This window comes from Natator depressus, chromosome 9 (assembly GCF_965152275.1).
Source record: "Natator depressus isolate rNatDep1 chromosome 9, rNatDep2.hap1, whole genome shotgun sequence".
In the NCBI taxonomy this organism is placed as follows: domain Eukaryota; kingdom Metazoa; phylum Chordata; order Testudines; family Cheloniidae; genus Natator; species Natator depressus.
The window spans coordinates 48068928-48095468 of NC_134242.1; the positions used below are offsets into that span (position 1 = coordinate 48068928).

The window sequence follows — 26541 nt, forward strand, 5'->3', positions numbered from 1 at the left end:
TAGATTTAAGTTACTAAGCCATAGGCTTAAGCATGCTTGACATGAGTGGGTGATTTAGAATAACCCTACATCAGTAAGGTCTTGAGATTACTGCAAAAGATGTGCCAAAAGGTAATGTTATGAAAAAATAGATTTAAATAAACTGCAAGCTGTTGTCCAAGATCACGAGACCCCTGATTGTATCATCATGAAAAGTCCTGTTCTGACTGCAGGGTATATGTTATGCATAGATGCTAATGAGAATAAGAGGAACTAAGACCAACCTATGAAAAATGAGGCACCCCAATATTCCTGGGGTGTGGAAGTACAGATAAGGAAAAGAGGGTTTTCCTTAGGATAGCTTTGAGGATGTGAGTATGACTAAATTCGTAGTCATTGCATGCATTTTTGTAGGATTTACATATGCATGGGTAATTGTAACTTTACTTATTGCTTTAATAAAACTTGTAGTACAGATAAAACTTGTGAGTATGTCTGTAGTCAATATCCTTGGACTTTGTGCGTTTCTACAGTCTCCAAATTTGAGAAAAGCACCAGAGGTAATGTTCACTTTGAGCTTGAAACTGTAGCAACAGGAGCTGAAGCCATGATAGTGTAATACAAAATTACTAAATTAAATTTAAATAAAAAAAGAACGCTACACAGTGTAATCTAGATTGCATGGTTTGCCTAATTGACAAGTATAACTGCATTTTTCTTTTTTTCAGAGAACACAGACTGGAATGCAAAATGATGTATTATTTCTTCTTTACAATGCACCAGGTCATTTGGGTTATTGCAGTAAGATGTTTTCCATTGTTATATTTTGGGATTGTATCCACTAATGTAGTACTACATAATAGGATTCAAATACAGCTATGATATAATTTCCTGTATTTTGTGGGTTTTCAATAAATTTAATAGATTCAAATGAAAATGGAACTTCAATGTAAGGCTTGAAATGCTGAAGATTGCAGTTTAAAAAATAAAATGCTAGTCTGAAGAATTTGTTGTTATATTGGTAATGTATATTTAAAAAATACACCAAGAAATTCACAATATGATTTTCTCTTGTGTATTAGTGAGATATTATACCTGAGAGTATCCGCATGCAGTGTTTTGAAAAATCATTATAAAATTGTTGAAATGATCATATTACCAATAACACACGTATATATTTTAAATTTGCACATAACATTCATGGACTCAAAAGAATTGTTAATAATTGAGCCCTTCTGTGGTGAGACAAGAGATGTGAAAGGACCTTCCTGAGGAATTGGAGGTGATTTTTAGGTACTTATTTTCAGTTTACAGGTAGTGTTAGTGTGAAACTATTTTCAATAAATATGATATAACAACAATGAAGACAATATGATCCTGACAGCTACAAATAAAAATGGAAACAACACATTCTTGTACTTACTCTGTTTAGTACTGGACATTGACTGAACTTGTAGGATTTGAGCATGGACTAACTACTTCATTGAATGTGGACCCAAAATACTAGCCTTTAGCATGAGTGTGAAGGTGGTGTTAGCAACACATGACATAGCAAATCAAATGATGTATAGCATAAGACTCTATACCATAATATGAAACTGAGTGTGTGTGTGATATATATACTATGAGCATGAAGTAATTGCAACCATTTATTAAATAGAAAAATAAAGGATTACTAAACATCTAGAGTACCTGTATGAAAAAAATGAAACCCACTTATAAAGTTGGCTACTTATATGCCTTATACATTTCAGATCGTTCATCTACTGCAAAACTGGAAAATCCATAATGGGACTCTGGAAAATAAAAATTGGGGAACACAGGAGACAAGCAGTTGGACACAACAGTGGGCCACCTCATTCTAAAATTATTCAGTGTCAAATTTTGATTATTTCTTAATGATGTGTAATTATGATGTGTTTTCTAATTAAAAGTATTAGTTTGCAGAAACATATTTAGAGCATAAAGACATCAGTACTATGGAAACCACACAAGAGACTCTATGTATAGAAGAAAAATCACCATTCTTTTAATTAAAGAGTCAGGTAATAACCTTGTTACAAGTACCTAGTGAGACCAGAGTATATGGGAAGATAACAGGAAGAGTGGAATAATGTCATATCACAAAGTTATCAGTAGGTTATGTCACAGGTTTGGTTCTCTAAGGGTCTCTCTGCATGAATAATGTCTTTGATTAGTGAAAAATGGGGAGTGCATAGATGGTTGACATTGAAAGAGCAATGAAATCTAATTGGATATAGTTATATCCACCAGCAGTCAACTAAAAGTTTGAGATAAATAGACAAGGGTACCAAATATAATTTAAAATATGACCCCCCAAAAAGAAAAATATTTGCAAATCAGTAACTTAATACTTGATATAATTGACATTCATGAATAAATCAAGATTTCTATTTAGAGTTTTGGTCATAAGGTAATCATCATTTGATTCCATTATATTGATTTTACAGAGAGCATGAAGGAGTACTGCACCTTGTCATATGCAAAAATGAAAATTGCATAGTTAACACCATGTTCGAACAGATAAGTAAACAGAATACTGTATGATTGTTTATAGCACGTGAACAAAAGTCATGGCCCAAGACCCAGCCAGGTCTAACCTGATGGAATAACTTTGCTAAGAATCAGGATTGTTGTAATAATTCCATGTTAGTAAATATTTCCAGTGTTGCTGACTAACTTTGACTAATGATTATATGTTCAAGGAATATTATTTTATAATTGTATGAATTAATTGAAATTATATTTAGCATAATTAGTTCTGTGTCATCATTTTTTCATCTATTACTTATCAAAGGTACAGTTTGACTCTTGTAAGAGGTGAGCATATGTGCCCTACCTTCCAGAGGGAACCAGTGAAAACATCCTCAGTGATAAGAAAGAGTATGACTGCAGAAAGTGTGTATAGTTGGGATGTTTCCAAAAAATGTATATAGTATGATTATTTTCTTATGGTAAATATTTTGATTTTCTTGGAATTATACTGTTGGAATACAAATGTGTAATAGAGAAGTTCAATTTTAATGTTCATTTGAGTAAAGGAAAATATATGTTAATCACTGTTTCTAAAAATGGGTTTAGATGCTTGATTTTGAAATAATGTTGAAATGTAAAGTAAGCTATTCTTGTTTATATATCTTGTTATAAGAAGTTATCAACATTTGAAAAATACCTAGATAGTAGCAAATTGTGACAAGGCAGCAACCATCTATCACAATTTGCTACCCCTGAATCAGAGGATGGGAACAGTGGGAGGTGACAAATTGTGGCATGGCAGCAAAACCAAACCACCCATAGATGTCAGTAACTACTACCAGTAGCAAAGTGTGATGACAGCAGTTTTTGACATTACACCAGGCAGGGTCCCTGCTGAGCTGGGCTGAGCTGAGCCATGCTGGGGTGGGGTCTGTTCTAAATTGTGCTGAGCCAGGCTGGATGATGGGGAGGTCCAGTCTTTGCTGTGCTGAGCCAGGTGGGGTGTGTGTGTGCTGAATTGTACTGAGCTGTGTTGGGTGGGGGCCTAGGCTTGGCTGTGCTGAGCCATGCTGGGTTGGGGTCCAAGCTGGGCTGTGCTGAGCCAGGCTGCGGGCCTGTGCTCAGCTCTACTGAGCCGGATGTGGGCGGGCTGGAGCTGTACTGAGCCATGCTGCGTGGTACAACGTTGTACTAAGCTGGGATGTGCATGGGATACATTCTGGGCTGGACAGGGTTGAGGAGGGGTATGTGCTGAGGGGGATCCATGCTGGACGATGCCGGGTTGTGGTCTGAGTTTGGCTGTGCTGGGGTCTGTCTTGACCCATGCTGGGGGTGGGGTGCTGAGCAGAGCTGGGCAAGGACTGAGCTGGGCTGGAGTCCAGGCTCTGCTGTGCTGAGCTGAGGAGGGTGTATGTGTGTGTCCAGGCTGGACTGTACTGAGCCATGCTGGGTGGGGGCTGAGCTGAGACTGGCAGTGGTCTGTGTTGAGCTGTGCTGGGTGGGGGGGTTGTGGTGGGCTGAGCTGGGTGGGGGATCTGTGTTGGGATCCGTGCTGGGTGGGGGGTTGTGGTGGGCTGAGCTGGGTGGGGGATTTGTTTTGGGATCTGTGCTGGCTGGGGGGTTGTGGTGGGCTGAGCTGGGATCTGAGGAGGGATCCGTGTTGTTCTGAGCTGTGTTGGGATCTGTGCTGGGTGGGGAGTTGTGGTGGGCTGAGCTGGGTGGGGGATCTATGTTGGGATCCGTGCTGGATGGGGGGTTTGTGGTGGGCTGAGCTGGGTGGGGGATCTGTGCTGGGATCCATGCTGGATGGGGGGTTGTGGTGGGCTGAGCTGGGATCTGAGTAGGGATCCATGTTGTTCTGAGCTGTGTTGGGATCTGTGCTGGGTGGGGGGTTGTGGTGGGCGATCTGTGTTGGGATCTGTGCTGGGTGGGGGGTTGTGGTGGGCTGAGCTGGGTGGGGGATCTATGTTGGGATCCGTGCTGGATGGGGGGTTTGTGGTGGGCTGAGCTGGGTGGGGGATCTGTGCTGGGATCCATGCTGGATGGGGGGTTGTGGTGGGCTGAGCTGGGATCTGAGTAGGGATCCATGTTGTTCTGAGCTGTGTTGGGATCTGTGCTGGGTGGGGGGTTGTGGTGGGCGATCTGTGTTGGGATCTGTGCTGGGTGGGGGGTTGTGGTGGGCTGAGCTGGGCAGGGCTGGGCATGGGTGCATCCCACGCTGTGCTGAGCGGGGCTGGACAAAGCGCTCTCTGTGCTGGGCAGAGTCAAGTGGGAGGCTGCGCTGCGGGGGCCGAGCTGGAGGTCCATGCTGAGCTCAGCCAAGGTAGGCAGGGGTAAGAGGGCGGGTCTGTCCCATGCTGTGCTGAGCCGGGCTGGTTGGCGGCGAGGGCTATGCAGCGATGGGCTGGAGGCCAGTAGGGTCTGTGCTGGGTTGTGCTAAGGGCTGGGCTGACCCGGGCAGGGCTCCGTGCTGCGCCAGGCTCTCACTATATTCAGCCAGGCTGAGCAAGGGTCTGTGTTGTACTGCGCCATGCAGGGTGGGGATGTGGGCGGGGCGGGAGTCCGTGTTGTGACGGGCCGGGAGACCTCCGAGCTGTCAGGGGCTGTCCCCGGCGCTCGCTCCTTGGGCATGGCCGGGTACCGCTAGGGGGCGCTGGCCACCCCCTCCACCCCCCGGGGTTGGGCCTCCGCTGCGGGGAGAGCGGCGGCCGGGCCGCGCATGCGCCGTGCGCGGAGCCAGGCGGCGGTGGCAGCGATGGCTCCGCAGTGACGGTTTGGCTCTAACGGTTGCTATTGACATTGCGGCGCGCAGCGGATCCTGCCGAGGGCCCAGCGGGGGAAACCATCGGCCCCGCGCAGGAGGCCGCGGTAGCGGCGGGGTGATGCGGCGGTGCTGAGGTCCGGTGCATCCGCCCCCTCCCCTGCTGTTGGATTGGGAGCCGCGGCCCGGGCCGCCGCCGCCGCCCTGCGCTGGGCTCGCGGTTCCTCCCCGCCCAGCGCCCCCATGCGGGGCCCCTGCTAAGCCGCAGGCGGGACGGGTGAGGGCGTGTGGCCGACAGGAGCAGGCCCGGCGGGCGGGCGGCCCGGCATGGCCCGCAGCCTGGACTAGCGCCGCCGCCGGGCCCGCTACAGGCGGAGGAGGAGCCTCGCCGCCGCCGGACAAGCCAGGCCCCGGCCCCGTGACACTGCCGGAGAGGGCCGGGCGGGCCCTGCGGGGCGACGAGCGAGCCCGGCGCAGCGCGGCCCTTGGCCCCGCCCAGCCCGCGCCGGGGAGCGCCGCGGCCTCGGCCCCCGGCTCTGGCTGCCGCTCGGCTCCAGGGGCCCTGGACCCCCGCTGACTCTCGGCCGGCGCGGACTAGCCGCCGCCCTTTCTTCTCACCCCGGAGCCGAGGGCGTTGGAGCGGCTGCGATGAACCCGGTGAATGCCACTGCTCTCTACGTGTCAGCGAGCCGCCTGGTGCTCAACTACGACCCCGGCGACCCCCAGGCCTTCTCTGAGGTCACCAAGCTCCTGCCTTACTTCCGACAGTCCCTCTCCTGCTGTGTTTGCGGTGAGGAGCTTTCTATTGTTCGCTGCACAATGAATTCGGGGCCTTGTGCACCCTTGGGAACCAACAGCGCTGAAGCCTGATTATTTTTACACCCACTTAAATGGGAAATAACACAAATCTTACCGTTGTTTAACGCCTTTCCAGGAGAGTGGGGCACATCTATAAGGTGTAACACCTTTTAGGAATCTGTATAGCTTTCAATGAAGTTAGATTTTTTTTCCCCCCACTCCTATTGCATATTTTCCAACAACTCCAAAATTGCTCACCTTGTGCCTCAACAAATTGGAGAAATGTACAAAACATTCCAAGAATGAGTGTGCTGGGAACAAAATCCCTCTAATTTTTGAGATCTGATAAGATAGCCAATAAAGGATTTACCATGAAAGTTTCCAACTCCACTGGAAAACATGCAGATATAGAAACCTTGCTAATTGAGTCCAAATTTTTTAAGTATAGCTTTGTGCAAAAAGAAGCATTCAGTGCCTCAGATTATTGTATATAGTAACTTGTAACCTTTGTGTCCTGTTACAGAGAAGCTGAATTAGAACCAAAATGTTTTGGCAACAGGCATGGGAATCAAAACATTTACACGTGGGTGTACTGTATTTCCCTATCTACTTGGTTTGCAAAGCAATAGATGTGGCAGTGCAGTTCATGCAGTGGCTAAGTGCACTGAGTGAGGGGATAGGATGCTGTTGGGGAAATAGAGCTGTTGGCATTCTTGTGTGGCTAGATTGGGAGCATGTGCAAGTTGTTGTGGGTTTGTATTGCTAGTTGGGAATGGAGAGTACAATTCTCAGCTGCCTTAAAAACTAGTTGCTCTTGATTGTCTTTAAAAGATTTCTGGAAAGTGTGCAGTACTGGTCAAAAACGAAAACAGAACATTGGGATGCATAAAGACACTAATACAGAAAGCATGCTATTATAAAATCAAAGTATACACCTCTCCTGAAGTATTGTGGGTCAGTTATGGTCAGTCTACCTCACAACGGATATAGCTGAAAAAGAGAACACTCAGCAGTGAGTGATAAGAATGATTAGAAGTAGTGGGAAAACTTCCATTGATAGAAGAGGAAAAAAAATTGGGACAGTTTTTTAGAAAGCAGATGAACAAGGTGGGGATGTGACAAAAGATACACAAAACACAATGGCATAAAGAAAGCAGACCAGGAACTTTTATTCTCCTTTTCTCATAATGGAAGAACAAAGGGACAGTCAGTTAAATTAAGAGGCAGCAAATTTAAAACTGACAAAAAATTTCACATAACAAATAATTACCCCATATAGTTCATTGCCATAAGATATCGTTGTGGCCAAGAGCTTAACAGGATTCAAAAAAGGATTGGACATTCATATGGATAACACAGACATATAGCATTACAACAGTAAGGATTAAAATAGACAAAAAAAAATTCGGAAGGGATATAATCCCTCATGCTTTTGGACAGAAATCTAACTCTCACAGGTGGGGTTTAGAATAAAATGCTTCATGCAGATAGGTTATTCCATAACTTCCTGCTGTGTGGTTTCTTTAAAACATGAGATACTGGATGTTATTGGAGACATGATACTGGTCTGATTCAGTATGTCAGTTCCTGTGTTTCATTTTATGTTGCTGATTCAGACCCTTATCCTGCAAAGTCGTCTTATGCTTAACTTTATTACCATGAGTAGTTCCACTGAGCTACTCCTGGTAGTAAAGGTAAGCACATGAATGGCTAATTCAGTTTGATTTCAGTGAGACTACTCAGGATCAGGACCTTAGCTGGTAAGTCTTCTCAGTTAGTCTCAGATGCTGCTTCCTATATAGGAGCTGCTGGTTGTTCCTGGGAGGGCATGTCTACAATACAGCACAGTTACAGTGCCATAGTGTAGACATTTTGTATATCAACCGAAGGGATTTTTGGTCAATGTGCAGTTAAGCCAGCTCACTGAGAGGTGGTAGTTAGGTTGACAGAAGAATTCTTCTGTTGATCTAGCTGCATCTATAGAGAGGGTTCGGTCAAGCTAACTACATTGCACGTGGCATGAAACATTTCACAGCCCTGAGTAGTATAGCTAGGTCAAACTAATGTTTATGAGTAGACTAGGCCTTAAAATCATATAAATTAGAGGTTAGGTCAGATTTACTACCATCCCTACCCCTGCTTTCAACACGAAGGTAGGATTGTTTCTTATAGTACAGATTCTGCTCCCACCTGACTCAATGTTCTACTTAACCCTAGTCACTAACATAATATGATTCTTCTCCAGCCCCTCCGCCCGATCATTTGACTCTGTTCTCTACCTCATTGGTTCTCAACTAGGGGCCTGGGGTCCCCTGGGGGGCCGTGAGCAAATTTCAGGGGGTCTGCCAAGCAGGGCTGTAATTAGACTTGCTGGGGCCCAGGGCAGAAATCCAAAGCTGCACTGCATGGGGCTGAAGCCTGGGGCCCGAACCCCGCAACCCGAGGCTGAAGCCAAAGCCTAAGCAACTTAGCTTGGCGGGGCCCCCTGTGGGTGGTGCCCTGGATAATTGCCCTGCTTGCTACCCTCCTAATGCCAGCCCTGGCTTTTATATGCAGAAAAACCATTGTTGTGGCACAGGTGGGCTGTGAAGTTTTTATAGCATGCTGGAGGGGGGCCTCAGAAAGAAAAAGGTTGAGAATCCCTGCTCTACCCCTTGACCTCCCTTAATCCTTTTATCATCTTTCCTTGCTCATGCTTAATCTCTTTCATCAGGCCCCTTTACTTTTGTCTTCCCATATGCTATTTCTCTTATTTTAAAAAATCCTTCCCTTAATACCTCCTCCTGTTTTAACTACTGTCCCATCTCCCTCCTGCCCTTCTTAACCAAGCTGCTTCATTTATTTTCATTGCCTTGACTTCTCTCTACTAACTTTCTCCTTGGCCCTCTGTAGTCTTGTTTTCATGCTCCACTGAGATTGCTCTTTCTTCGGTCATCAGTGGTGAAGTTCAGGAGCTGTCTTTTCTTTTCCATCTTCTTCCTCCTTGCCTTTTCTGTCTCTTTCACTGTGGTAGACCAGTCCATCCTTTTCTGTTTGCTTTCCTCCATAGATTTGTGCTGTTTTTCCTGCTTTCTTGATGTGTAGGGGTGGCCTGAATTCTCGCAACTGCTCCCTGCCCTTCCCACCAAAAAAACCTTATTCTTTTTGTTTTTTATTTTTTAATTTAGAAATATGAGGAATGTCAAGTATGATTTTTCCCTGGTTTTTTTTCTGGAAGACCTCAGAGTGTTTCATGGATGTGGATTGTAAGCTCTCATTTCCTTATTGAAGAAGTAGAGGCAGGGACAGTTAATGAATCTTTAACAAAGGGGTACTTTCTCCAAAATGTTAGTCATTGAAGTTAAATAGGTATTAAAGATGACCTAAAAATAACTTTATAATTGGATTTGTTCCCTTTTTAGGCAATTTTAATGATTTTTAAAGTTTTTATTGGCTTTTTAAATTAGAAATATCAGGAGAGTAAGTCTGGGATGAGAAATAATGAGAAAATATGAGGGCTGTGTTTGAGCTCTTGACTCTGATTAAATGGGCAATGGATGTTGGATCTTTAACAAATGCTTCCTTTATCCAAAATGTTAGTAATTGCAGTTAAACAGGCATTAACAAAAACCAAAGAATTTTAAGCAGTCTGCCTTGTCTACATGCAGAAATTGTTGAACCAGTTTCATTAAAATTTAATTTTAAAACCTCATTTAATTTAGTTAAACCTGTGCAAACTCCTGTATGGGCTCTGATGCAGGTTTAAAACTGACTTATGTAGAAATTAACTTATTCCTGATCTTCTGCTCCAGGCACCCTCTCTCCTTTTAAGCCTTCCTCTAAACCCACATTGTTCCACAATCCTTCATTCAACTATTAAAAACAAACTGATCATTTCATTTTTAAAAAATGTAGCTACTAAAATAAGAAATTAGTATGGTTCATACTTTATCTCCCAATCTGTTTTGTGGAGTCCATGCTTTTTGTCTGCTTCCTTATCTCCAGTCCCTCTTTTTGCCTCTGTGTTGTTGTTTTTAGATTCTGTGATGAAGTGGAGCTCTGTTCACTTAAGTGGAGTTTCAGGTGGATCCAATGTCCCCCTGCACAGAATGTGTTGCCAGATTACTGCCTTGTTCATAAAGTCTTAAACGTCAGAATTTATTTTACTCTGTCAGTAAAGTGGTGCACACATTTTGGATGCAGCATACAAAATAAAGAACAGTATATTGTATAGTCTAATAGTTTTAAAAGTCCCAAGTGATAGGACTTCCCGCACTTCCCTTAGGAGATTATTCCACAGCTTAATATATCTCACGATCAGGAGACTTTTCTTGAAATGTAACTTAAGTTTCACCTTTTAAAATTTTGTTCTGTTATGCCTAGTTAATCTTCTGATACCACCCTAAAGATATCTCATTTAACATTCTAGGTTCTTCCAAAACAGAAATCTGTAAAAGGGCAAGCATATACAGTGGCTGAAATCAGTTTTGAGGTATAGTAATTCCTTAAAGCAGAAGAAATCTCACATTCTCTTGATAATACTTTTAAAACTGTCTTAGGGCTTGTCTGCAGACTGGTCTATGGAGGTGCGAATTGCAGAGAGCTCTGAACCACCCTGTGTAGACCCTGCTGGCACAACTAAAAGGTATTTAGTGTGCACTAGGTATTGCACACTATACCTTTTAGTTTGTCCCAGCAGGTTCCACACAGGGCGGAGTGCTACATGTTAGAGGGCTGTGTACACCAGTCTTGGCAGAAGTTAGTTGTGGCATGACAATTAAAACTCTAACACAGGCCTGGTTTATTAGGAAAATTTCCAGTGGTGTAAATATACTGATGAACTTACACCTAATGTAGATATGCTGCACCAATGTAAGTTACTAGAGTAAACTCTGCATCAGTGCATGGCCTCTACACTGTGGGTTTGCTACAGTGTAATTGTACTGATGAAGTTACACTGATGCACATCTGGAGTGTAGACATGACCGTACAGTGATATTTACTTTTACAGTGCTGTAGGTGTGCGTGATGCTTTTACAGACAAATGCAAGAAGACTCTTCTCCAAAGAGCTGATAATGTAGAAACAAAACACTCTAGGGTTTCTGTGAGGCATTGGTGCATTCCTTAGATGTGTTTGGGGCATAAAAATTAAGCTTACTAATGCACACCCTCAGGTCGTCTTGCTGTTAAAGTATGGTTTGTTAATATTACAATTCATTCTAAAAACAAAGTTTTGTAAACATTTATGCAACATATTCTTCCACTATGGAAAAAGTAGTTCCTATTTGAAGGGAAAGGTTATAAGTGCTTTTTCTACTGCTTTAATATATTTTTTTTCTCACCTTGTTTCTAGATTCCCTAGATAATTTGGACCCCTTCAGGGCTTGTTCAGAAGTTCAGCTGACTTTTCAGCATCAGCTTGTCACTAACAGACAATTGATAACTCTTACTCTTACAAACACTAAATTTGGAAAGCTGGAACTTTCCCTGTTAAACTTTTATACTAGAAAGTGAGTTAGCTTAATGTGGCCACAGACAGCCACAGAAATACTAGCTTAGCACTTTGCAGGGAGAGGCAGTTCTAAAGGTGCACAGTTTGTGGTGTACACTAGATATGGTGGTGGAAGAGTGTTTTGCTTGTTGATGAGGAAATAGAGGGTATATATTGGTAGGTGGCTTAAGTGTTTCCTTGCTTTTGTGGGAGGTTTTTTGGTCAGGTGTGTATAGCAACTTTAATGGCATCACTGAGCATTAATTAAATAATGTATGAACAAATGAAAGAATGCGGTGGAATAGATGAAACAGTCTTTGCTGTTCTAGGACACTTACCTACTGTATTATGTAGCTGTTTTATATCACTGTCTGTTTTAGAATTACCCAGAAAAACTGTCACTCTAGTGCCCTAGAGTATTTGTACTTGTGGGGATCATTATAGGGGGAAAAGTCATTTTCATGCAGTGTTTGTCTAAGTCAGTGGCTTTCAACCTTTCCAGACTACTATACCCCTTTCAGGAGTCTGATTTGTCTTGCATATCTCAAGTTTCACCTCACTTAAAAAGTACTTGCTTACAAAATGAAAAGGAGTACTTGTGGCACCTTAGAGACTAACCAATTTATTTGAGCATGAGCTTTCGTGAGCTACAGCTCACTTCATCGGATGCATACTGTGGAAATTGCAGAATACATTATTATATACACAGACACCATGAAACAATACCTCCTCCCACCCCACTCTCCTGCTGGTAATAGCTTATCTAAAGTGATCATCAAGATGGGCCATTTCCAGCACAAATCCAGGTTTTCTCACCCTCTGCCCCCCCACAGACAAACTCACTCTCTTGCTGGTAATAGCCCATCCAAAGTGAGCACTCTCTTCATAATGTGTATGATAATCAAGGTGGGCCATTTCCTGCAGGAATCCAGGTTCTCTCACCCCTCTCCAAAAACCACACACACAAACTCTCCTTACAACGCACATGAAAATCAAGGTGGGCCATTTCCAGCACAAATACAGGTTTTCTCACCCCACCCCCACCCCCATACACACACAAACTCACTCTCCTGCTGGTAATAGCCTATCCAAAGTGACCACTCTCCTTACAACGTGCATGAAAATCAAGGTGGGCCATTTCCAGCACAAATCCAGGTTTTCTCACCCCCCCCCCCCAAAACCCACACACACAAACTCACTCTCCTGCTGGTAATAGCCTATCCAAAGTGACCACTCTCCTTACAAAATAAGACATAAACATACAAAAGTGTCACAGCGTACTATTACTGAAAAATTGCTTACTTATTTTTACCACATATTTATGAAATAAATAAGTTGGAATATAAATATTGTAGTTACATTTCAATGTATAGTATATAGAGCAATATAAACATGTCATTGTATGAAATTGTAGTTTGTATTGACTGCTGGTGATTTTTATGTTGCCTGTTGTAAAACTAGGCAAATATCTAGATGAGGTGATGTACCCCCTGGAAGACCTCTGTATACCCCTGGTTGAGAACCACTGGTCTAAGTGGATTAAGCTGTGTGTTGAAACTTTTACACATTAGCTAGAATCCCAGATCATGTAGGGCTTAGGGATTATTTCACTAGGACTCAAGCAGCATCTCCATGTTAGTCTGGTACAGGGAATTGCTTTTTTCTGCATTTTTCTCTTGTTTCAGCATCCAGGGCTGAAGCTATCTTTTGGAGGGCAATTCTGCCATCCTTGTTTAGTTAGAACAGCTCAGTTCACCCTTCTAGGTGTACTGCTCACTAAACTCCCACATAAAAATATGCAAAGGATATCTTAGAGGAAAGGTTACGTATCACTAACTGGAGTCCTTCAAGAATTGCTTGGAGTTCTGCGTTAATTCATTGAAGTCTAATTTTTAACTGAAAGGATGAAGGCAGTTGGGGCCATACAACCCTTATATGTGCTCGCTTCGGCAGCACATATACTAATAACCTCTGCTCTGAACTTTCAGGGTTGTGAAAAGATGTTTGTGTGGCTCCCAAATAGGTGTTACTTTCTAGAAAGTTCCAAGGCTCTCAGGTTCCTGGAAATGGAAGAGGGAGGTGTCCCACACGTAGGAATAGGCAGAAGCAACACACGCAAAGAACTCCAGTTACTCATGCATAACTTCAATTAGGTGAATACAAATATTGGGCTCTCCCTTATAGTTGTGGATGATTCCTCACAGAATAAAGACAATCCCTATTAAATAAAGGTGGTTAAGTGGAGTTCTAGAACTCTGCATTGAATAGCATTCTTCCTAGGTCAAGTGGAATGAAGGCTGAGTAGTCGATGACCCAGATCCCAGTGTTTCCTTTCGCATTTCAAAAGCAGCCTGGATTGGTTCAGAGCTTGACAAATACTTTTCATTGACATACGTTTTTCTTTTTTTCCCTTCCATCTTCACTGATGGAAAATAGTGTTGTCTGGTTATCAAATACTGGCAGTTTTAAACACATTTAACCATTCCTGCCCTTGAAAATGTACATGAGGAAATATCAAAATACACCTCTTCCGAAGTTTGTGAATAATGTGACGACTTTGGGCAGGTAGACCATCACCCGTGGGATGAACAGGATACCTACACATGGCCCTCCATTGCAATTGCCCTTCCTCCATTCCCCTGATGATCACCAACATAATTTATAAAAATCCCCCCAATGTAGAAATAAGGGAATGTTTAAGTAGTTTTTTTTTAAAAGGAGAAAGTTATGATATTGGAAAATGTACATATAGTTGCTATATGTGGGGGTACCTGGGAAAGAGGTGGCAGAGGGGAGATGGGAGAGTTAACTTTTGTAGGGTTTAGCCCCTTTCCAGAGGAACTCTTTTCCATAGAAGACCTTTTGCAGGAATTTTAGCTAAGGTTAGCCCTAGTCATGAAGTATCAGCTCCTGGGCTTTACACCTGGGAAAACTCCTTGTTTAGGGTTGCTTGCTGTATATCACGTAGGTCTTGACTACACAAGAAAGTTATACCAGTTTAGCTTAAATTGGTTCTAAACGAAAAAGTTCTTCCTTTGGCTCAGGATAAGTTGAAAGGTAATCTGGAGGGAGGATTGACCATGCTTTTTCCAGCTAATATAAAATTAAGCATTTCTGCTGAAAAACTGTCTACAACTGGCTGAGGTCTGGTATGGAATTAAAATGAACCTAATATTGATTTGTAGGTTACCCTCTTTCACCCCAGAGATCCTTACCGGGGTTCTCAGGTTCCTCCTTGGGGTGCTGAAGACACTGAGGCTGACCATGTTGGCTGACATCCATATCCACACAAGATAATTCTTCTTTTGGATTGACTCAGGAATTAATGCCTGCCATAATAAATGTGTAGCTGTTGTAGGTGGTTGCTGCCTTAATCCATAGCTGACCACATTTTGGTTCCTATATCTGAGATGAGACTGAAGTTTCATAATGCAGGATTATACCATTGTAATGGACTCACCATTACATTCTACAGTTTGAGATTGAAGTATTTCTGTCCCATGGTAGAGATGGGAACGGAAGAATCTGTTTTGAGGAAAGGATTCTTTTTCTTCTAAACAGCTAGAGCATAAACAATTATTTAAATCATACTTGGCCAGATATAGCAAAAGACTTCAGCCACCGTTGTTCTAGTAGTCTCCTTACTTGGTTCATCAGTAAAACCAGAGTAACCTGTGAGTGCAGCGCCAGTTGGGGGTTACCGTATTGATGATCATGGACAGAAGATGAAGCCCCCCACCATTGTAAAACCATCAACAACCATCAATCATATTACCCTTTTTAAGATCTATGAAATCTAACCGATTCCATCAGTCTCCTCTGGCAGGTCACCAAAACAGATCATAATCTTCCATCTCCTCTTACTGTGTCATAGCACAGCATAACTTTTCTGGGTAGTGAACTGCCTAGCTAAGCCATGATGTCAACACCTTACAAGTTCTTGGCAATGAATTAATCTTTAAACCCCTCACCTCTAGATTTCATTCTGCACCGTCTTCTTTGTCTGTGAGTTCCTGGATATTTTAACCTTCTAGTAATACTGAACTCCATCTCTCTTCTCTCATGCATTTTAGGAGAGAAGTTTATTTATTGTTGTAATATTGTGGAGATAGTTATTTAATTTTGATGGAATCGGAACCCTTTTTGTTTTATGCAGTTTCAGAGTACCCAGATAATGTGGTGCAAATATTGAATGCCTTAGGAGTCCTTTTAAAATATTTAAATCTCAAAAAGTATTTACTTTATAAAACATTCAGAACATGTTCTAGCTATCAGTAGGATAACCATAAACATTCATTGAATGCATTAACTACATATAGTGCTTTGAAATCCATAACAAAAATAAATTAATGTTGCTAATTACAACAAATGTATGAATTTTCAGAGGTTTGATTATACATAAAGAATGAAGGGGTAAACTGCTCTTGAGCAAAAGGGTGACAGACAAGTCAACTCCAGATCAAGAAAGTATTTAATGACTTAAGTCAAAAACTGTTTGAATTTTCAAAATAAATTTCTCTTTTGTTATCAGAGTAAAAATCTGGCAAATTTTTAAACTAATTTTGCCAACCCAAAAATTAGATGTTAAATCAATATTGAATGGCTTTCTAAAACCTAGAGCATGTGAGCTTGTTTGAGGAATCACTGGGTGAAATTCTGTGGTCTGTGTTACGCAAGAGGGCAGGTTAGATGACCATAATGATCCCTTCTGGCTTTAAAATCTATGAAAAAAGTTAAAGGAGTGAAAAATTAGGCTTTATATAGTGGCAACTGATTGCAATCTTAACTACAGGGACAGATTTACTTTGTTGGCAACGGAGAATATTTCTGCAAAGTATGAAGAGAATCAAATTGTACTTCTGTGATTGTAGTTTGTGACCCAGTGCTGTTCCCACATGGGGTACGAAAACACCAGAATTTTTATACCCCTAAAAAGGAGACAAGCCAGAGACTTCATGAAGTCCATTAGGAACTTTGGTATTGCTAATCAATTTTATTTGGAAGGTGCTCAAATATTGGGTTGTTTTATTATCAAATCTTGAGATAGATTGATATCAGTGGAGTTTTTTTTTGCCATTGACTTCAATGGGAGCAGGCTAGGTTTTGTATTTGAATGACCATATTGCCTGTTTGTTTGCAGCTTAGAAATAACATAGATCCTTCTATAGGTAATAGATATTTCTTTAGATCAAGCTGCATATGTTCGTTATTTTGGAGTGTGGTATGTGTCCTGTCTCTCCAGGTTTGTGAGTGGTTGCTCCTCTATAGCTAATGCTTTCATAGGGTCACAGCGTCTGGTCTGTGCCCCAGCCTGTAACCCATCTCCTGGGAGTGACCCCTTTAGTGTGCCAGGCCCCAAGGACCCACATGGGTCCACAGGAGCAAGCGTGAGGCCTCCAAGATTCCAAGACTGGACTGTCAGCATCAGCAATCCCTGTCTCTCTCAATGATTCCCTGCAGAGAATCCAGCCAAGCCAGACCTCTAGCAGGAGGCTTATACTGTGCCCCTTCAGGGCATGTCTACACTTAAAATTCTGCATTGGCGCCATGTAGCACTTTAATGAAGACACTCTAAGCAGATGGGGGAGAGCTCTCCCATTGACTTAGTTAATCCACCTCTCTGAGAGGTGGTAGCTATGGCTCTGGGAGAAGCGCCAACATAGCGCTGTCTACGCTGAGTGTTAAGTTACTATAACTACGTCACTTAAGGGTGTGAATTTTTCACATCCTTGAGCAATGTAGTTATACTAATATAGGTCTGTAGCCCAGATCTCAGTGGGTATTTACAGCAACACAGGCAGCCTTTTCAAAACAACATAACCATTTATTAGTCCCTTGGCACACAGGGTCTGAGAGTCCTTAGGTCAGCACAGAGAAATGAAGGTTAAAGCATAATCCGTTCTGGTTAACCCAGAGCTCCAGCGAAGCTGTAGTGAACCACATATTCAGGCTGTCTCTCTGTTTGACCTCTTCAGTTACCAGTGAGACAGCTCCCAGCTTCCTCCAGAAACCAGCACTTTATCCCTCCACTTCACACTTTCCGTTCCTTTGTTTTCGAGCTGGAATCTTTGCTCAGCTTCCCTGCTGAGAGGTAAGGGAAATTCATCTCCCTCTAGGTCGTTGGTTGCAAGGTGTCAATGTCCTGGTGATTGGGTTTCCCATTGTCTGCTCAGATTTTCCATTTATATGGGGTTGGTATTGGCCAGTCCTTTTTAATGATGCATTCAGGCTCAGATGCACACACCTGTAGCTCCTAGCTTGTCCTGAGAGCAAACTAGACCTCTTTTCCCCCACTGGGTAGCCATGCAAAATATAGGGGAAATTGAGGCACACATAAACCCCCATTAGAACACCACAGAAATTTCCCACTTACAAATGCATGCAAGTTTTTATGATTGTCTCTCTGAGAGAAGATGCTGTGAAAGTTTTGAATAAACTGGATAAGAGCTTTTCAAGAATGAAATTCTTGAAACAGCGCCTATTCGAACTTTTTTATAATGTGATTATCTAGTCTGACGTCCTCTATAACACAGGCCATAGAACTTCTCCAGAATAATTCCTAGAGCAGATCTTGTAGAAAAACATGCAATCTCAATTTTAAAAATTCTCAGTGATGGAGAATCCACCACAACCCTTGGTAAATTGTTCCTGTGGTTAATTACTCTCACTGTTAAAAGTTTACATCTTCTTTCCAGTCTGAATTTATCTAGCTTCAACTTCCAGCTATTGGATCATGTTATATTTCTCTGATAGATTGAGGAGCCCATTATTAAATATTTGTTCCTGTGACGATTTGCCACTTACCTCTCCTCTCATGAGTACCTTCTGTCTGTTGGGTGTGAACCTGCACGGTCTCTCTGCTCCCAGCACCCCCTGTCGGCTGTTAAGCTAGTCAGGTGGGTCGTCAGTGACTCAGCCCTCCAGCTAAGTCACGCATAGTCTAACGCATGAATGAACAAAACCTCTTCTGGGGTGAAAGGTCCAACAGGGCCTGTCCCTGTGCCCTTGTTATTGTCTTTAACCCTGTCTCTGGGCTCAGTTTTCAGCCCCTTCCTGTCTAGCTTTCAATCTGTCCCTGCCTTGTTATAGAGCAGTGCCCCCAGGGCCTTCTCCCTGGAGACTCTGAGTCCTGCCCTTCACTTGGGCCTCTAAACAACACTTCTCCCAGGAACCCTACAAATAGCAGCCACATGCTGCTTCCTTTAATTTTGTTGCTGCTGCTATTCCTTGGGCCACTTCCCACATAGCCCCTTTCTCTTCACACCCTCGTGGCCATTCCTCTGCCTAGGAACATGTCGCCCCTTCCTGGGTGCCATGTGGAGCCAGGTAGGGAGCCTGCCAGCCCCACACCAACCGGACTATAAACCGGACTTTCTATGAAGATTAGAAATGCCGGTTTATAAAGCTTTCTGGTTGGTACAGGGCCAGATAACACAGCTTTTATTGTATATTGTTGGGTCATAGTTAGGTTGTGATCTGCTGTAACTCCCAGATCCTTTTCTGCAGTACTCCTTCGTAGGCAGTCTTTTTCCTTTTTGTATTTGCGCAATTGATTATTCCTTTCTAAGTATAGTACTTTGCATTTGTCCTTACTGAATTTCGGCCTGTGTAATTCAGACCATTTCTCTAGTTTGTCAAGATCACGAAGAATTCTAATCCTGTCCTCCAAAGTGCTTTCAGTCCCTCCAAGCTTGGTATCATCTGCAGACTTTATAAGAATACTTGCTGAATCATTATCCAAATCATTTATGAAGATACTGAATAGAACCAGACCCAGGACAGATCCCTGCAGGACCCCACTTGATATGTCCTTCCAGCTTCATTATGAACTAGTGATAATTGCTCTCTGAGTACGGTTTTTGAGCCAACTCTGCACCCACCTAATAGTAGGTTAATTTAGGTAATATTTTATTAGTTTGTTTAGGCTAAGGACATGTGAGACAGTACCAAAAGCCTTACTAAAGTCGAGATGTGTGACATCTACTACTTCATCCCCTATCCACATGACTTGTTACAGAAAGATATTAGGTTTTTTGACATAATTTGTTCTTGACAAATCCATGTTGACTATTACTTATGACCTTATCTTCTAGTTGCTTGCAAATTGATGGTGTGATTATTTGCTCCATTATCTTACAATTCTCTGGGTTGTCCTTATTTCCTTTTTTTAGATAAGTATTATATTTGCCCTTTTCCAGTTCTCTGGTGTCTCTCCTGTCCTCCACAAGTTCTCAAAGGTAATTGCTAATGACTCAGAGATCTCTTCTGCTAGTTCCTCAAATATTCTAGGATGTATTTTATCAGGCCTTGCTGACTTGAAGACATCTAACTTATCTAAGTCATTCTTAACTTGTTCGTCTTTCTATTTTAGCCTCAGATCCTACCACATTTACACTGATGTTTGCTATGTTAGTTGTCCAATCGCTGTTAACTTCTTTCGTGAAAACTGAAACAGTTTGGTCGATGTTGCATTTTATGTCATTGTCTTTCCCTCCTCATTTAGTAATGGGCCTATCCTGTCCCTGGTCTTCCTCTTGCTTCACATGTATTTATAAAATGCTTTCTTTTTACCCTTTAAATACCTGGCTAGTTTAACCTCGTTTTGTGTCTTGGTCTTTCTAATTTTGTTCCTATGTGCTTATGTTGGGTTTTTTTAATATTCATACTTTGTACATTTGCCTAGTTTCCTCCTCTTGTATGAATTTCTTTTTGAGCTTCACGTAATTGAAGATCTGGTTAAGCCATAGTGACCTTGTCCCATATTTCCTATCTTTCCTATGCATTGGTATAGTTTGCTCTTCTGTCCTTATTAATGTCTCTTTAAAAAAGAATTGACAACTCTCCTGAACTCTTTTTTCCCTTAGACTTGCTTCCCAATTCTGAATTTGCTGAAGTTTGGCTTCTTGATGTCCATTGCCTTTATTCTGCAGTTTTCCCTCCTACCATTCCTTAGAATCATGAACTTTATCATTTCATGATCACTTTCACCCAGGCTGCCTTCCCTCTTCAGCTTCTCAACTATTTCCTCCCTATTTGTCAGAACCAAATCCAAAATAGCCTCATTGCTTTCTCCACCTTCTGTAGTAAAAAGTTGTCTCCAGTGTATTCGAAGGACATGTTTGATGATCTGTGCCACAGTCTGTTATTTTTCCAACAGATGTCTGGGTAGTTTAAATCCACAGTCACCAACAAGTCCTGTGTTTTGGATGAGATTGTTGTTTTAAAAAAAAAAAATCTCATCAGTTGCCTCTTCCTGATTATGTAGTTCATAGACCACTACCATGACATCACCCTTGTGTGTTACCCTTTTATCCTTACCCAGAGTCTTTCAATAGGTCTGCCTCCCACTTCTATCTTAACCTCAGTGTAAATGTATACATCTTTGATATACAAGACAACGCCATCTCCTTGGAACAATCTGTGTTGGTGTCTTCAGAGCTCCTCAATGTCAACACTAACCGTAGCCATCAGATGCCAGGCTCCTGTTTGGTTCCAGAAGAAATCCCTTTGAATTGGAGAAGAGGGCTAGCTGCATCTTGAGATCTGCCTTATTCTTCTCAGAACCAAGTTGGAACCAGCCACCAATCTTTCTCCATCAGGCCTCGTGGGTCATTGTTACCGTTATCAGAGTTGGAGATTGAGGACCAGACTTGTGTTCTCCCAACCCAAAAATCTCTCTTACATTCTGATCTCCCATGCACATTAGCTCTATCCCTAATAAATGGAACCATGGACCTGCTTGGCAATGTGGGGTCCTCTGTCTTAGCATGACAGAGACCCATCCCAGACCACCTCAGAGAACCAGGTCATACCTACCAGTCCGAGCCTTCTGACCACCAGATGAGTATCTAGGAAAGCTGTTTTATTTATGATGATCCCCTGCTCTCTCTGCTCCTCATAATGTCTCCTCCAGGTAAGGCAGTGGCCCAGAACCCAGCATCCCCATCTGACAACTTCAAGGCATTCCAGGAACTTTTGGCCAGTGTAACTGAGACCCTCAGTGCAGAGCTGACAGAAGTGCAGGAAAAGTTTTATAAACTATTCCACATGCTCTTTTTCCCATAGCAAGGGAGCCTAGCCATGCCAATAAATGAGGGTATCCTTGAATGAATCAAGGACCTGTGGTTCACCGCAGTTTCCTTCCCCCCCCAACAAAGAAAGGGGAATACTGATACTGTCAAGTGGTTCAGAAGTTGTTTAAATTATGGAGGCTTTTTTCTGCAGGAAAAACTACTGCACCAGTGTTCTGGAAATGAGCGTGGTCCTATTAGTACTAATACCTGGTATCCTAAAAGTGGACTTGATTCAAATGGGTGGTCAGGCCACCATGTTTTATATAAACAAGTAAAGTGGTTTTGCATTGTACTTTCAGTCAGTCAGCCCTGAAGGTTTGGCAGTGACTTGGCCACAAACTTTCCTGCTTTCATACCTGGCAGGGTAGGGAAAAAAATACCTCAGTTGGTTTATGCAAGGTCCTCACAAGTAGACCTTTGATCTGTTATTGATCTATCAAATCTTTCTCCAATGGGCGATGCCAGCAATTTATTTATTTGCTACCAACCTGAGTAGGTATCTGCCAACCATCAGCTCTTCACGCTGAAAAAATACCAAGTTAGGAAGGAATGCCTTCTCCATACATGTTGATGACTCCTGTACCTTCTATTCACGGGTATTTCTGATTGCAAAATTTCTGTTTTAACTCAGTAGCACAAACTCCCTTCCTCCTTAGAGCGTTTTTTCCCCTCTCCCCCCAGGTTGTCCCTTACTTGAGTTAGCTGAGTTCTTGAGATTTTGATTGGTTTAAGCCTCATATTTCAGGAGGTATTCTTATTCCTCCTGTATGTGCGTTTTTAAATGTCTCGAATTGTCTAATATATTTAAAAAAACAACCTGTTGGGCATTGGCCTTATTTATTACAGCCTATAGTAGTATTTTTGTCTTGCTTGTTTTATTTTGAAACCTCATGTGAGGTACTTAGTCTCCAGGACTGACACAGAGGAGAACATACTCTTATCCATAAAGTTATCTTTAACTTTGCTTCTCTGAAGAGGTAATGCAGAACTGGTAGTTGCCAGTGTGTATTCCCTAATTGTGTGGAGAAAAGTTTGAGGTGTTGCAGGGTGGATTTGATTTAAATCATGATTTAAAGCACTAGTCAGAAAGACTTGATTTAATCACGGATTTCTACATAAAAGTGCATTCTTGTTGGTTGTTATAACCTTAATACATATTCTTCACAACTCAGAGATAGATGTAGGTTTCATTTTTAGACGGTACATACTATACATTTAAGTGATTTATTTTGAAAACTTTTCAGAGTAGTTTTACAGCTATATCAGAAAATGAATGATTTTTTGGTTATTTCATTTACCAGAGGTAATTGAAGCAGATATTTATGAAGTCATTGGGAGGTGAACGATCTCCAATTTAATAGGTTAATCATTAATATTTGGAGGATTTTCTTGCCATGTTGTATTAGGAGGAGAACGTCACCAGGCAGACACACAAATTGTTTTATTCAACTTGAACAACAATATTATGTATTCTGGATTTTTTTCTTCAACAGCAAACATAGTATTTTAACAAAACAAGCATATGAATTTTTGAATTTAGTTAAACAGTCAAGTTTTTTAAAATCAGGTTTGTTTTTGTTTGTTTTTAACCAATATAGTTAAATTAAATATTTTTGTTTTGTTTTTAAAAATTAAATTGACTATGTCAGCCAGCTCAACATGAGAATCTTGAAATATTTGGTTCTGCATCTAACTCAGTTGTCTTCACCTTCATTTTCTTGTTTGTTCATAATCTGGAAAAGAAAAACAAGCTTTCCTGCTTTTTCAGGTCCCAAACGATTTCTCAATTTGGAATGAATTAGTCCAAAGGAAGAAAATATTCTTTCTACAACAGCAGAAGAAGCTACTGCTGTTAAAAGTGAGATTATCACTTCAAGAGTCTCTGAATCCAAGTGCTTAAGTGACTTCCACCACTTCATTGGTGTGACTTTCTTTAAAACATCAGCAAACATATATTTCTTGAATGGTTCACCCTTAACTCTGAAGTTTATTATAGTTGGCGTTATGGAGGGATGAATCTTGGTTGTCCATGTCATAGCCAGCTCCTCTTCTTCAGCAGTTAAGGTTTGACCCTGGTACCGAGTATTGAGAATCTTTGCAAGAAAAAGAGCTGGAGATCATGCTTGTCCCATTCGTTTTTTTAATGCTTGTGATTTAACTCTGTCATTGCATATTTCTCTTTTTAAGATCTCACTCAGTTCGTTCCAGATTTCAACAGCGTCAGCAATAAAACAGCTATTTCCCTGCATTTTGGTCAAGGCTACAGAAATAGGCTTCAGGGTACTCAGCATGTGTTCAACATTTCTCTTACGCCCAATGTTGAGAACTTTGGCTGTGACGGTGCCATCTTTTTTTTTCACAATTTTGTTCACAAACTGTCATCAGATTAGGCCAGTTCTTGATACAGTGCTTAAAACAGTCCACTACTGAGTTCCATCGCACGTCTTATGGGAGAGTTAGCTTGGTTCCTCCCACTTTTTTCAGAGCAGCTGCAGAGCAGTGGTTGTTACGGAAGTATTTTGCAATTTTCAACAACATTAGCCTTTATTACTGGAACACTGAAGTCTTTGGCTAGAAGGTGCATCAAATGAGCACTGCAACCATATGTTGTTAGCTTGGGACACTCTTCACTCTCTTCTAAATAATTTCTTCTCATCTTGGATACATTTGCAGCATTGTCTGTGACCAAGCTGCGTAGTAGATGTTTGAATTTTTTTTCCACAGTTTGTTATAGTTTTTACTGCTACTTCTTGTAAGTATTCTGCTGTGTGTGCATTTCCTGATGCATCAATTGTTTCTGTAAGGAAGACATTCCCTTCTTCTGTTGTCACATAAGCACATACAACAGGATCATTGTGGACGTTGCTCCACACATCAATATTCGGGTTAACAATTTCACCCTCTAGATCAGAGGTGGGCAAACTGTGACCCGCAGGACCCTCCTGCCTGGCCCCTGAGCTCCTGGCCTGGGAGGCTAGCTCCCAGCCCCTTCCCTGCTGTTCCTGCTCCCCCGCAGCCTCAGCTCACTGCACCACCGGCACAATGCTCTGGGCGGCGGGGCTGCAGACCCACGGCCTGACCCGGTGCTCTGTGCTGCATGGTGGTGTGGCTGGCTCCAGCTGGGCGGCGTGGCTGTAGCGCCACCAGCCACCAGTGCTCCAGGCAGCGCAGTAAAGGGGCAGGGAGCGAGGGCGGGGGGGTTGGATAGAGGGCAAGGGAGTTCAGAGTGGTGGTCAAGGGGTGTGGATGGGGTCGGGGAGGTCAGAGGGCAGGGAACAGGGGGGTTGAATGGGGCAGGGGTTCCAGGGGGGCAGTCGGGAAGGAGAGGAGGGGTTGGATGAGGTGGCGGGGGGGCAATCGACTCAGGGGTTCCGGGAGCGGTCAGGGAGAATGGGTGGTTGGATGGGGCAAGGGTCCCGGGAGGGCAGTCAGGAATGAGAGGAGGCATTGGATCGGGTGGCGGGGGGCAGTCGGGTGGGGGGTATGGGGGCGGTCAGGGGACAGGGAGGGGTAGATGGGGCTGGAGTCCCCAGGGGGCCGTCAGGGAGCGAGAAGCGGGGGGGGGGGGTCTGATAGGGGTTGGGGGCCAGGCCATGCCTGCCTGTTTGGGGAGGCACAGCCTTCCCTAACCGGCCCTCCATACAATTTCGGAAACCCGATGTGGCCCTCAGGCCACAAAGTTTGCCCGCCTCTTCTCCAGACCTTTTGCACACTACTCAATTTCTCTTTCATACACTTTATCCAGCAATTGCCTGCAATAACTGCTCTGTTGGGTGGACTGTATCTTGGTCTTAATGACTGAACTATGTTAATGAAGTGTGGGTTCTCAATCATATGGAAAGGAGAGTTCGTTGCATAAACAAACTGGGCAATTTTTTCATCAATTACCTCTTCTTGTAATCTGCTGGTTCTTATCACAAACTTATCTGTGGTTGTTTCTGGATGATGGAGTTTTTTTTCTTTTTGCTACAGGTGATATACTGTGGCTATGTGACATACATGTGACTGACACACTATCATTGGCAGATAACTCTGAAACTATAGAATATGATGGTGATCTTGAAGGTGGATAGTCTTCTGAATCCTGTGTATTGAGGATGGATTCTCCTAAACAAAATAAGTCAATGCAGTTATTTAATTATTATTACCATACTGCTCATTTAGTATTGCTCATTGTATTCACCGACACCCAGTACGTCTTTAAAGTTGAAATTGTAAAAGGAAGATCTGCTTATTTCAGCTATTTATTTTTTATCACAACTGCATCTAAAATGATAGTACAGTACTATAGAGTAACAACTATATTTTTTGCTCAAACATGAGAATTCAGGAATAGTCCAGAAGGAAGACAGGCAGTCCTTAAGCAAGAAGTATGAAATAAAAATGTTTACCAACCTGAAAATCCTGCATGTTCAAACATGTTCCTTTCACCATCTTCAAGTCAGCTTCCTCCTGAGAAGAAACACTTCTCATGATGATGTTTCGTTTGGGTAACCAGGCCTTGCATTTCTTTGTTGCACTGTTTGCATTTTGCACGCATGCCTGTCTTACCCACAGGTAGAGGAACTTCATTAAAATATTCCCAAACTGGGTTTCTTTTATGGCCTGCTGCCATTACAGGGTTTTCCTTCTAGTGAGAGAATGGTATGGTAGATCTCAAATCAATGAAGGCTACACTGAGAAAGACCTCAAGACTTCTGGAATATGCTGCTCAAACAGTTTCACTTTTGTTTCTACTGCCTTTCCCTCCCTTCTCACATTTATCTCCAGACTTCTTCTCCTTGTCCAGATCTATTCCGCCCCCAACAATCTTCTATTCGTTGAACTTTTTGAAACTTTGCACTTTTAGAGAGAGGTAAGGGATTGACTCTGTGTACACAAATTTGCAAAGGGACAATAGGGTTGAGGTCTGTTATTTCTCACCTCTCTATATATTATTTATTTATTTTAAAATATTTTTGCT

The 26541-nt window shown here is 42.5% G+C and overlaps 1 protein-coding gene across 2 annotated transcripts in view; it reads left to right on the top strand.

Moving 5' to 3' along the window:
- The first annotated feature begins 5791 nt into the window (after positions 1-5791).
- MSL2 (MSL complex subunit 2) overlaps positions 5792-26541 on the top strand; it is a 31595-nt gene continuing 10845 nt past the window's right edge. Inside the window, exon 1 of one of the 2 annotated variants that reach the window (XM_074963014.1) lies at positions 5792-6026. In XM_074963014.1, coding sequence (XP_074819115.1) covers positions 5885-6026 — 142 coding nt within the window. In that variant the 5' untranslated portion in view covers positions 5792-5884. The remainder of the gene's footprint in view (positions 6027-26541) is intronic. The other variant, XM_074963015.1, reaches the window with a different exon arrangement.